A 13,347-nucleotide genomic window follows, 5' to 3' on the forward strand; every position below is an offset into this window, starting at 1 on the left:
ATGCGGTACCACGGAGAGTTCTAGAAACGTGGTGTACCATGGTTGGCGTGCCCACGTTGGAGCAACCAGGATGAGCGTCATCGAGTGTTGCTTTAGCTTTCTTGCCACCAGCGGAATGAGAGGTGCTGGGGGAAAAGCGTACGCAAATCTGCCTGACCAGTTCATCCATATCGCATTGCCTTGCGACTGTGGGTGAGGGAACCTGGCGGCAAAGCTTTGGCATTTTGCGTTTTCCTTTGTGGCAAACAGGTCTATCTCCGGATGACCCCACTGCTGGAAGTACGGGCGGAGTACAGATGGATGTATCTCCCACTCGTGCATTTGATGGCTGTACCTGCTGAGCAGATCCGCCATCTGGTTGTCCTTGCCCGGAAGGTGTTCCGCCATGAGGAAGATGTTCCTCTGAATGGCCCACTTCCACATGCTCTGAGCCAGATGAGACAGCTGTGGAGAGTGCGTACCCCCCTACTTCTGGATGTAGTACATGGCCGTCATGTTGTCCGTCCGGATCAGCACGACCTTGTTGCACAAATGTACTTTGAAGGACTTTAACGCCATAAAGATCGCCATCAACTCCAGGCAGTTGATGTGCATCTTCCTTTGCTGTGTCGTCCATAGTCCCTGCACCGTGTAGTGGAGCACATGAGCCCCCCAACCCTGGAGAGAGGCGTCCGTTGTGAGGATGATCTGTGGTACAGGCTCTTGGAACGGTCGGCCCTTGCAAAGGTTGTGTGGAGTCCACCAATGCAGAGAGTTGTATGCCCGACCGGTTACCAACACTAGGTCTTTCAACTGTCCATGAGCCTGCGTCCACTTATGTGCTAGACATTCCTGGAGCGGACGCATATGCAGTCTCGCGTGCGGGACTATGAAGATGCAGGAGGCCATCATGCCTATCAACTGCATGAACACTCTCGCTGGGAGTGACTGGATGTTGTCGATCCTCGCCGGGTTTGGCTGTGCTGTGGCAGCCAGAGTATTGATGGTCGCGCCCAGATACTGCCGCACGTGGGCAGGTTGGAGGTGCGACTTTGGATAGTTTAACGAGAACCCTAGACTGTGAAGGAGGTGAATAGTGTGGGACATGTCCGCGGCGCACTGTTGTTCCGACTTGGCTTGAACGAGCCAGTCGTCCAGGTAAGGGTAGACATGTATGTTCTGTCTCCTGAGGTGCGCCGCCACGGTCGCCAGACACTTCGTGAACACTCTGGGGGCAGTGGTCACTCTGAAGGGTAGGACCTTGAACTGGTAATGCCTGTTCTGTATGGTAAACCTGAGGTACTTTCTGTGGGATGGGTGGAGTGGTATGTGAAAATAAGCATCCTTGAGGTCCAAGGTTGCGAGGAAGTCTCCCTGGTTTAATAGTGGAAGAACCTGTTGTAGCGTTAACATGTGAAAATGTTCCGAGAGTACGTATAGATTGAGGGGGCGTAGGTCCAGAATGGGTCTGAGTGAGCCGTCCTTCTTTGGTATTAAGAAGTACAGGGAATAAACCCCTGTGCCTTCCTCCTCCACTGGCACGAGCTCTATTGCTCCTTTTTGCAGCATTACGAGAACCTCCTGCTGCAACAAGTGCAAGTGCTCTGCTGACATAGGACGTTGTCTTGGGGGTATGTTGGGGGGAGTGGACGTTAACTCCAAACAATACCCGAACTGGATAAGCTCCCTTACCCACCTGTCTGTGGTGATGTTTTTCCAGACTGGCAGGAACTGTTGGAGTCTTCCCCCGACAGGTGATGGATGGTCGGGGGGCAGTGACAGGGAGTCACTGTTTGTTGGCAGCAGAGGAACGGAAAGTATTGTTGCCTCTGCCTCTGCCCTTGGCGCTGTTTCCTCTGTAACCACCTCTATTCTGTTTGGGGTAAGAGGCCTGGGCGCCTCCTTTATGGAAACTTGTCTGCTGTGCCAAGTGTCCTCTGGCAACACCCCTTGTACTTGAGCGACGAAAATTGTTGCCCCTGTATTGCTGAGACTGAAGTGCACCCATGGACTTAGCCGTCTCAGTGTCTTTTTTAATCTTCTCAAGGGTGGTGTCAACCTCCGGGCCAAACAGTCTGTCTGGATTGACGGGTTGGTTGAGGATAGTTGTTTGGATCTCGGGCTTGAACCCTGAGATGCGGAGCCAAGCTTGACGCCTCAACATAACACTAGTGTTCACCGCCCTTGCTGCTGTATCTGCAACATCAAGCGCACATTTAATCGCAGCATTAGAAATGAGCTTGCCCTCTTGGATCAACATTTCAGCTCCTTCTTGGAACTTGTCTGGAAGGTGTTGCAAAAGCTGTTCCAAGGTGTCATAATGCGCCCTATCATATCTAGCCAACAGGGCTTGTGTATTGGATATGCGCCATATGTTTGCAGCCTGTGCTGCCACCCTTTTGCCCCCTGCCTCCAGCACTTTTGACTCTTTGTCCGGGGGAGGAGCTTCACCCGTTGTCTGTGAATTCGCCCTCTTGCGGGCATTGGAGACGACCAAAGAGTCCAGAGGCAACTGGCCTCGTATATAAGCAGGGTCCTCAGGTGCCGGTCTGTATTTCTTCTCTATACGTGGGTTGACCACCCGTGCCCTGGTGGGTTCCTTGAAAATGTCATTGGCATGTTTGAGAACCCCTTTAAGCATTGGCAGTGTTTTGACAGTCTTTTCTGATGCAGAGAATGTATCAAACAAAAAGTCAACTTCCACAGGGTCGGCATGCATCTCCACCTTGTGATTTGCAGCCGCCCGTTCAATTAAGGCATTAAATGCCGCCGAGTCTTCAGTAGGAGAAGTCTTTATTCCATAAAGCTGTGGGTCACTAACCACCTGTTGGTCACCCTGGTCACCAGTGTCTATCCATGAGTCCTGCTGTTCATCAGGGTCATTATTGGCAGGGAAGTTATACTCATCATTCTGTTCATTTCCATCCCCATCTGAGTAGGTGGGTGAAGGTGTCGGACTCCTCCTAGGCTGTTGAGGAATGGGTTCCACAAGCTCTGGAGTATCTGGCGCAGGCCTTTTCTTTTTTAGAGGGATTACATAGGAGTCCACCGGCTGGGATGTAATTTTCCTCTTGTAGAGCAGTAATTTGCCCGTGTCGGCGTCGATAAAATGCTCTGAATCGTCGTCCTGCGAAAGTGGTCGAGCAGAGCTTCCAGTACGCTGAGTCTGCTGCAGCCCCTCTGAGTCATCGGGCACCGTACGAGGTGCGAAAGCCTTCGGCGCTACCTTCGGCGGCAGAGTATAGAGGATTGGCGTCGAAGTCTTCTTCAGCGGGACAGCTGCCGTTGGTACCGAGGACGTTTTCGGTTCCGACGCCTTGTCCCGTATCCTCTTCAGGGAGTCCGCGACCTGCTTAGTAAAAGAAGCGGACGGCTTCGTCGATCCGACCGAGGCCCTCGATCCACCACCAGGTGAGGATCCGAGCGTTGACGACTTCTGTTTGGGCGTGGACGCACCCTCGACAGCAAGGGTCCGGTCCCCTGTCTTGGCCTTAGGCGTCGACGCCGCCGGCTTCGGATCGGCAGTTTTTCCCCTTTGCGTCGTGGTTTCAGAGTTCGGCACGGCAGTCTTGGGTGAAGGTTTCTCGACAGTCTTCTTCGACGTCGACTCCACCACCTTACTCGACACATGCTCGACGACTTTCTTGGAGCCGGCCTCCTTGGCCCCTTTGGGTGCCTTTTCGTGGTCGACTGCCTTTTTTGGCTTGGAAGCCTCCGAAGACGACGGTTTTGAAGCCGTCTCTGCCGTCTTCGGTTTCGATGGTGTGTCGGCCATCTTAGAAGAAGCCGATGGTTTCGGTTTCGTTTTCTGTAACGGAGGCTCCGCTGAAATGTCTGTAGCCGGGCCAGAAGGCGGGGCCGAGGACTTAGGTGGAGGGTCGTGGGTAAGGCCGAGTGGAGATCCCGTGACCTGAGCCTTAGTTATGGTACGGACGGGGCATAGCTCTTCCTCCGAGCTATCTTCCGCGGCCCCATAAACTTCCTCGTCGTCCCCTACCTCCTCGACGTATTCGTCTAGGTCCAGGCCCTCCACGGCCTCTCCGTAGGTGGCCTCGACCTCCGCCGATGGAGGCGAGATCTGAAGCTGAAGCTCTTGCTCGTCTGCTTCGGGGTCGTTGAAGATGTCCACCGGGGCCGGTGCCGATCGCTGGGCCTCAAGGCGCGCCACGCGCCGAATCTTGAGCGTCTTCTTCGACCTGAACTTCGAACAGGCTATACAGTCGGCCTCGTTGTGGTCCGGCGACAGGCACTTGTTGCATACAGGATGCACGTCGATGTGTGGGTACTTCGAACCGCACACGGGACACTTTTTGAACGGACTTCGTTCCATTGTAGTTACGTCGGGGTCTTGCTGCGTCAAAGGGCCTCGATGACCGAAGAGTCACGCGACTCCCCAGAAAACCGACTCGAAGATTTGGAGTATACACGAGAACCGAACGCCAACAATACCGACGAGGTTAGAAAGCCTTTTGGCCTTCAGAGAACAGTTTTTATCGATTCCGACAGGAGACGTCGAAATCACATCCGAACCCAATGGCGGAAAAAAACAATCTGGGGATGGAGTCGATGCCCATGCGCACTGTAGTCCAGGGGAGGAGCCACCTATCTCGTGATACTTCGAAGACTCTTCCAGGACAACAATGTGCAATCATCCGGACCCAACACTAGGCGGCGACCTATGCAATAGATATGAATTTAGCAGCCCACATGCCTCGAACACAATGTTTACTACTTTGAGGTAAGATTCTGGTTTATTAAGCATTTTTACATTAGAACAGATAAGTCTGATCCATATAGTAAATTGGCCTCTTTATACTTTCCACACTGTTGGGTGAAGTGGCAGGCGGCGTTTGTTGTCCTGAGGAGATCCTTGCAGATTGATTATAGGGTTGAAACAGCGACAATTTTAAAAGGGTTTGTTTGCTATTCAATAAAATTGTAGGCAGGAATCAGTAAATAACTTGCAAAACTGTTTTTGTATTTACAAACTCTGAAGACATGTGTCAGTCTATATATCACTGAAAATGTTGCACATTATCCCACTTTGAGCACGGCACCTTCTGCATTTTTCTGATTTCACGTATATGTCACAATATACCTATTTTTGGATAATAAATGAAGTATAGTGATATGTATAAACAGAAAGTCATATTAATTGCAATAAACAGATTCTCACTGATCCATTCTGTTAACTTACATTGGGTACCCCGGGTTTGGGTTTAAGGATCGAGTCCTGTGTTCTTGTTATATACTTATTTCTTTAAGAGCATTGGTCTACAGACCTTTGTTGTGGAAGGCCTTAGAAATGTCAGCAAGTTCCGTTCGAATGGGAAGCTGAAAAAGCAGCAGTCTAGGAGATAATTAGCGAGGAAGTATTTACATCATCACAGAGCCCTTGGTTGGTGGCACCTCTACTAGGATATTCAACTTCATGGCCCCGAACACCAGGACATCTTGGAATTTAAAAAAATCCTTCACTGGAGGGATTCTAGCAGGAGGGCCAGTACGCGAGGTAGGTGTAAAGGAAGTGTCTGTTCCACCACATGCAAGTCTCCTGTAAGGCAATGGTATGACGCATCCTTTCCTTTTATATCACCCGAGAGGTTAAATGACCAGAAACTGAATATAATTCAGGGTTTGATGTTGGAATAAGTGTCTCCTAGAGCCTAGGTAGAAAATGAGCATATATTGAACGCCTGTTGTAACTGGCATGAGCAAAAGAGAGCAAATGCATTTTGTGCATTGGAGAACAAAAATGTGTGCCTTTGTATCATGATAGCAAGAGACACACAACTGATGGACGGAATGCAGAACAAATCAAAACATTCACCCCCAGTCAAGAGATCTGGGTTAAATCCATCGTTCTTTTGCTCACTCTGCCACCACAGTTTGGACCTGGCCATATACAAATCAGTCTGACCCTGTGCCTCATGAGAACAGACCAGACCGAACTGCCAAGCCAGGTCCTCCCTGGCCCGGAAACAAGCATCCTAGGACCGGTTTCGGGGTTCCACCCCTCTTCAGCAAGGATAGCTTGATTCCAGTGGCACAGTGAGCCCACGTCTGGGCATACCTGGTGCACTTGGGGCGAGAAAGCAAAAGACACAAAATTGATGGACGGAATGCAGAACAAATCAAAACATTTACCCTCCAGTCAAGAGATCTGGGTTAAATCCATCATTCTTTTGCTCACCACGCCACCCCAGGTTAGACCTGGCCTTATGCAAATCAGTCTTGACCCTGTGCCTCATGTATCATGATAGGCATGGAGAGTAACCCAAAGTCATTCCAGCAGGGGTGGGCTCGTCTGTTGTGGTCGCCCGATTACAAGACAATCAAAGGGACTACTGATCTGTCCGATGGCTCAAATGGAGATTAAAGTCTGTAAATGCTTCTTCGGTTGTGGAATGTCATCCATTCCTGCTCTCAGCAGGCCTCTAGGTGCTTGAGGGCTGATCCACAGCTTCTCTAGTGGAAAGTACAGCCTTCAGGCGATGTGCCTTCGCCGCTGAGAGACCTTCAGACACAATCCCTGCTTGCACAGCAGTCCGAGTATTCTGCATGGCACTCCTTCCTTGATCATAAGAAATTTGGAACTGGGAGAAAGTAGGTAATTTGGGACTTACTTTTAGACACAACTCTAGAAGGGGATGTGGATTCACTCCCTCAAACTATAGAACTGGTGAGTGGCACTCAAGCTGCTCTCTAGACACAGCCATTGTATAGAGTTATGCTTGCCACTGCAGGTAGCACAGGGATCTCTCTAACCTGGAGCACCCTCAACAGAGGCACAGAGAAATGTGAGGTTTTCACACTTGGTTGCCATAAGCCAGAGTGAAAGAATAGTCCAGAACAGACAAAAGGGCAGACCTCATTTAGACATTTACTCCATTCTCACAAAAGAGTTGTCAGTCCAACATCTTACCCCTGCTATACTCTAAGTGGCAGTGGCCAGGAAGACTTACCAGAGGCGTCTTGTTAAGAAAAGGCCTCATGGAATTTCTAAAGACAGCCCGGTCTCCATCCTCCCCACTTCAGAGTCTGGATCTCCTCCCATGGTACCATCAACAGAACAGAAGAGATGCAGCACAATGCAATAAGATGGAGGCGAGTGCAAACAGGGCAGCCAAAGAGCGACAGAGTACTTGAGCATGCAGGCAGTCAACAAAGCCACTAGAATGAAGCACTGTATGATATATATGAAGGATTATCAGAAGGTAAGGTGCTGTGAGGCATGTCTTTGGGTGACCCTTATCCCAAGCAGTTTTGATAAAACCTAAAAAGACAGAGGAAGAGGTGTAGCACATCGGCCAGGGCGGCTGTCTCCGGAACACCGGGGCTCACGGTTTGATCCCCGGCTGCAGGTTAGTCCAGCACCATGTGACTCTGGGCAAAAGCTCGCTTAATCTTCCTGACGGCCCCCAGCGCCTTGACACCCTTACGGGTAATTGTTCGCGCTTTACAAATACTGGATTTATTTTTTCATTACTGGATCGGTCCAGGATTTTAGGCTATGTATCTGTGTGCGTTCTTCTTTTCAAGTTTTCAGCATCAATACAAACAGTAACATTCTCACCCGATCGTCCAATCATCCCTTATGTATATTGATGTCACATCATAAAATGCACATTTAATATTAGGAAGTATGTAGGAGATGAGTATGGGGGAAAAAGTAGCAGGCACTGGGACAAGCTGTCTCTCTGAGTAGATTGCACCTTTAACAACTTACCGTAGACTCTTTCTTGTGTGCACCATCAAGCATGTTGGATGTGCAGGCCGATGGTGGTGGGGTGACGCCTTGTTGAGCCCGATCATCAGGTGTTGAAGGGCCCGCAGGTTTCTGAGCAGCCTCACGCTGGCAGCGGGTCTCTGCAGGAGGGCTACACTTCGAGGCTCCCAGCTGAGGAGATGCGGCACCCACCTCCCAGGCGAGCCGATCGTCTGCCACCACACCTGTAGGTCCTGCCTTCTGCCAAGCATCCCTTTGGGTCCGGTCAACAGTCAAACCTTTGGGTTTCATTACACCCATAGTCTCATAAGTTGCAATATCACCCAAAAATAAATTCACTGGGTGGCCTTGGGGAGAATCTCGGTCTGAATCCTGCGATATGTGCTCCCCTGAGACAGAGCTGCCTTGTGCAGTGTTCCCTGCTCTTCCATCTCCCTCAGCCAGGTTTCTTCCTACTGGCTCGATGCTATCTAGGCGCTCAGGAAGCGATGGGGGTCTGGACACATTTCGCCCGTGGGTAGGAGACTGGGCAGACTCATAAGATCCGACTGGAATGCTTGCAATGGCAGCTTTCACCTTTTGAGGAGGCTTTGGCAGGCTTCTCTGCATCTTCGGACTCACCATATTGAAGGACATGGAACCTACACAGAAAATAAATTAAATTGGAGAAACTCAGTTCAAATTCAGAAAGCTGTGCCCCACCATCCAATCACTGAACATTGCTGCTGTAGCACCACAGGGCTGCACATGGTTTCATTATCTGTCCAGTACTACAAATCTCTGTTTCAAATAGGTGCAAAAATACACGTAGCACACAAACACCCTTCACTATGTTAACACACCCATTACTACTCTGAAACACTCACTCCTATTACACCAACACCTCACACTATAGCACTCATCTACCCAGAGATCTGAATCAATCAATAATTGCAGGCAGCAGGACCTCGTTCTGCACAACCAACCACTCCATATTAACACGAGCCCTGTAGTAGAGCTCTAATCATGCCAACATCCAGGCTCTGCACATTACATTGCTAATAGCCTAACCACTCCACATCATAGCACCCACATATTACGCACTATGCACTGCTTCAGTAACACCCACATGAATGGCTATTAAAATGTTGAGAATATGGTATTAGTTACATGCAACCGTTTACTGCGGCCCAAACACATGGCGACCTCGCGATGGGGGATGTATCACATACTATTTGACGGAAGGGACCAGGGGCAGACGCATGAACGCAAGAACATGCCGTCACATACTACATCCCTATGCCTCGGCTTACAATGCGCTTAACGCCATGCAACGGCACACTTGCTAAAGATTCCAATATCTATCACGTAATCCATCGGCTGTATCAAAGTACTGTGGTGTGTTAAAAACTCATTACCTACTATCATTCAATTGCATAGTCGTTATGGTGTGAAGCAAATTATGCATAACATTTTCTATTATCCAATGCCTTAACTGTGTATTGTATTGAAAATAATTATTTGAAAACTAATAAAACATATTCAAACAAAAAAAAATGAATGGCTATTAAACCTGTTACAACAGGTTTGAGGCTTGAAGCACTTCTAGGTTCACACAAAGTCCATTATTTTACTGTTTAGTAGTTGGGATGGAAAAGTTGCTTACCTGTAATCCTAATTTTCATCCAGGGGAATCCACATCAAAGTTATAGGCACTAAATAGTCATGTAGCAAAGCACTCTTAAAAATGATACCGCGATCCTGACCTCAACTCCATATGCGGCTGATCTCTCCTGGAACCCACAAAGTTGCCCGCAGCCTCAACACAAAGGGTCCCTCCGACCGTGACCGGCTCCAGTAAAGAAAATCCAACACCAAAAGGCATCCCTGCATCCTCCGCCCAGGACCTTGAGGAGCCCAGCCGACAGTGTCCAGGCCTAGCCCAGCATCCCAATGTACCGCTGCAGCCGGTGGTCATCTTCATCCAGCTTTCTGGACCAAGCCCGAAGCCTCTTTGTTTGACCGAGATTCCCCATTGAAACGCATTGGGAGCCTGACACCGATTTCCCCCCCTGCACCCGGCCGCCCCTGTGGCCCTCCTGTGCTCACCTCAACCCCCATGGCCTATGTCCCTGAACCGCGGGTACATAAATGCAGCTGCTGCCTCCTCGAGGTGTCCCCAGCTACCATAGGCTAACAGTGGGCCCAGTGACCTCTGAACTCAGCCACCCCAATGCAGCTGGTGGTGCAGTACCTACCTTGGTCCGACCCTTGCCCTGTGTTGGTCAAACCCTCTGAAGAATGAACTTGTTAGTTGTGTACTTGCCTGTAATCTCTTTCTTGTCTTTCCTCCCAGAGGGTTGCATTGGTTTCTCCCTGTATTGCACTAAGTGTTAATTCTGAGAAAAAGTACCAAGAATCTATTTGACATTGCAAAGTATTTCATACATATATAAAGTATTTTAATGCTTATCCAAACATTTGCCAACTGTAATTCGAAGTATTGCAATTCTGAAGTCATATTTGTGTAAACACTGGCCTGGAGTTAGTCATTGGGTGAATGTTCCGGCCTAGGATGAGTCTGGACAACAAATGCATTCACACCACCCTCTGATGGCCTAACCGCTCCGCACAGCTACCACGAAACTGAGATTATGGTATTCTCAACGTTATCCTCTGCTATACCTTTGGGGACTCCCTGGACTCTGTGCACACTATACATCTTTTTGATATAGTATATACTGTGTTGACTTCCTACATTTGTGGATCAACGACTTTGCGTTTATTGGACTACTTCGCCAACACCTGATCACATAACAGAAGTCCTAAGTTATCTTTAAAACCTGATTTTTTAAATTTATTTTAAGGCCCTTGGTTAACTCCTTTGAGTACTTTAAAACTTTTAAAGTAACTTTAGTTAGGGGAAAATAACTAGAAGTACATTTTTCTAGTTCTTTAAAAACTCCCCAACTATTAGTAACATAATGACATACATAGAGAATGTGGTTGAGGAGCTCGACCTCATCCTCTACCTCCATCTGAGGCGGAGAGAACTAATGTCTCTAAGTAAACTTAAAAAATTATATTGGATCCCAACCTTCCCAGGTCAAGCTCCAGGAGCACCTGGCAGACACCCATGGGGTCCTGTCCTGCCAAGGTCAACTCCAGGAACATCTGGCAAAAATGCACAAGTTCCAGTCCTTCCAAGGTCAAGCTCCAGGAGTTCTTGGCAGAGACCCACGGGTCTCGTCCTTCCAAGGTGAAGCTCCAGGAGTTCTTGGCAGAGACCCACGGGTCTCGTCCTTCCAAGGTGAAGCTCCAGGAGCTCTTGGAAGAGACCCACGTGTCTCGTCCTTCCAAGGTCAAGCTCCAGGAGTTCTTGGCAGCGACCCATGGGTCCCGTCCTTCCAAGTTCAAGCTCCAGGAGCTCTTGGCAGAGACCCACGGGTCTCCTCCTTCCAAGGTCAAGCTCCAGGAGTTCTTGGCAGCGACCCATGGGTCCCATCCTTCCAAGGTCAAGCTCCAGGAGCACCTGGCAGAGACCCACGGGTCTCGTCCTTCCAAGGTGAAGCTCCAGGAGCTCTTGGAAGAGACCCACGGGTCTCGTCCTTCCTAGGTCAAGCTCCAGGAGTTCTTGGCAGAGACCCACGGGTCTCGTCCTTCCAAGGTGAAGCTCCAGGAGCACCTGGCAGAGACCCACGCGTCTCGTCCTTCCAAGTTCAAGCTCCAGGAGTTCTTGGCAGCGACCCATGGGTCCCATCCTTCCAAGGTCAAGCTCCAGGAGCACTTGGCAGAGACCCACGGGTCTCGTCCTTCCAAGGTGAAGCTCCAGGAGCTCTTGGCAGAGACCCACGGGTCTCGTCCTTCCAAGGTCAAGCTCCAGGAGCTCTTGGAAGAGACCCATGGGTCCCGTCCTTCCAAGTTCAAGCTCCAGGAGCTCTTGACAGAGACCCACGGGTCTCGTCCTTCCAAGGTGAAGCTCCAGGAGCTCTTGGCAGAGACCCACGGGTCTCGTCCTTCCAAGGTCAAGCTCCAGGAGCTCTTGGCAGAGACCCATGGGTCCCGTCCTTCCAAGTTCAAGCTCCAGGAGTTCTTGGCAGAGACCCATGGGTCCCGTCCTTCCATGTTCAAGCTCCAGAAGCTCCTTGCAGAGACCCACGGAGTCCCATCCTTCCAAGGTCAAGCTCCAGGAGCACCCGGCAGAGACTCACTGGGTCCCGTCCTTCCAAGGTCAAGCTCCAGGAGCTCTTGGCAGAGACCCCTGTGTCCCGTCCTTCCATGTTTAAGCTCCAGAAGCTCCTCGCAGAGACCCAAGGGGTCCCCTCCTCACACGGTCAAGCTCCAGAAGCACTCGGTATGCAAGGGACCACCCTTATGAGGGGGGGAGAGAGAGATCCTGACTCCGAAGCCGTTAGTAAGGATGAGGACAACCCCCAACCTCCCTCACTAGCAAGGGAGCCCAGGGTCCTTGTGCACCCGACTCCAAAGAGAGGGCTCACAGCACCTAGATCCCACATAGGTGGGTCGGGTCCTGCTGAGATCATTGAGGAAAGCCTCAATGAAGAGGACATCCTGCTAGCAAGGTTGACCAAACAGCTAGGTCTAGAGGTCAGACTCCAGGCCCTTGAAAAAGAAAGAGCAGGGATGGGCTTCGTTACCTAAAGTCCCAAAAGCAAGGAAAGTTATATAACCAAATGATTCGCAGCCTTTGACAGGGCCTGCAGAATGAGTAAAGTAAAACAAGGTCACACTGGGGAGCTTTACTTTGGGAACTGTTCTCCGGTAACTGCAGGGACAGCCTTCTGACCCTTACTGGGGAGATGCTGAGTCCTGTGTCCACAGGAAGGGCAGCTTTGGACTCACAAATGAGTATAGAATTAGATTCAGGGCGGTTCACTAAAACCCAAGCCAGTCCTGGGTTGACTTCATAGATTTCACAGTAAAAAGTCAACATGGTTGGTTGACTGGAAGTGATGCGCATGACTATGTTGGGCTTTATAATCTTTTGATGAAAGAACACAAGTTAAGTAATTGCACTAAGGAAAAGATACATCAGTATGTGATGGACCTAGTTGTAATTTCTCCCCAAGAATTGGGAAAGAAGGCAGACCGCTGGGTCAGGACACTGGAGATTCTCTCTCTTCTTATAAGAATGGCCTAGTCCACCTCCAGTTAGCACTGGCGTGGCAAATCTACAGATGGGACCAACAGTGTGCCCAGAGCAAATCAGGGTCCACACGGAAGCAACTTTAGTCGGGGTGATTTGGGGGACGGCTTGTAGATTTTGCGACCTTCCCTGCCTGGGCCACTAACATAAGGAAATACCAGTAGTTCCACTTGAATAATGGAACTAGAGTAGATGCCCTGAGGGATACAGGTGCCAGTGACACCATGGTGAGAGATAATGAATATGCTACTTACCAGTATGCATCTGTTCTTGGCATGTAGGGCTGCTAACATTCATATCTGTAGCATAGATCGCCGCCTAGTGTTGGGTCCGGATGATTGCACATTGTTGTCCTGGAAGAGTCTTCGAAGTATCACGAGATAGGTGGCTCCTCCCCTGGACTACAGTGCGCATGGGCATCGACTCCATCCCCAGATTGTTTTTAGCCATTGTGGCAAAGATTGAGTGTAACAGTGTAAGCGATGGCCATGCT

General features: G+C 49.9%; 1 protein-coding gene across 4 annotated transcripts in view; it reads right to left on the reverse strand.

The window, feature by feature from the left end:
* Nucleotides 1-13,347, reverse strand: part of CIC (capicua transcriptional repressor) — a 463,331-nt gene that overhangs the window by 100,509 nt on the left and 349,475 nt on the right. For all 4 annotated transcript variants that reach the window (XM_078651325.1, XM_078651327.1, XM_078651324.1 and 1 more), the window contains one exon: nucleotides 7,709-8,349. In XM_078651325.1, coding sequence (XP_078507451.1) covers nucleotides 7,709-8,349 — 641 coding nt within the window. The remainder of the gene's footprint in view (nucleotides 1-7,708; nucleotides 8,350-13,347) is intronic.

Source organism: Lissotriton helveticus, chromosome 7 (assembly GCF_964261635.1).
Source record: "Lissotriton helveticus chromosome 7, aLisHel1.1, whole genome shotgun sequence".
Classification (NCBI taxonomy): Eukaryota; Metazoa; Chordata; class Amphibia; order Caudata; family Salamandridae; genus Lissotriton; species Lissotriton helveticus.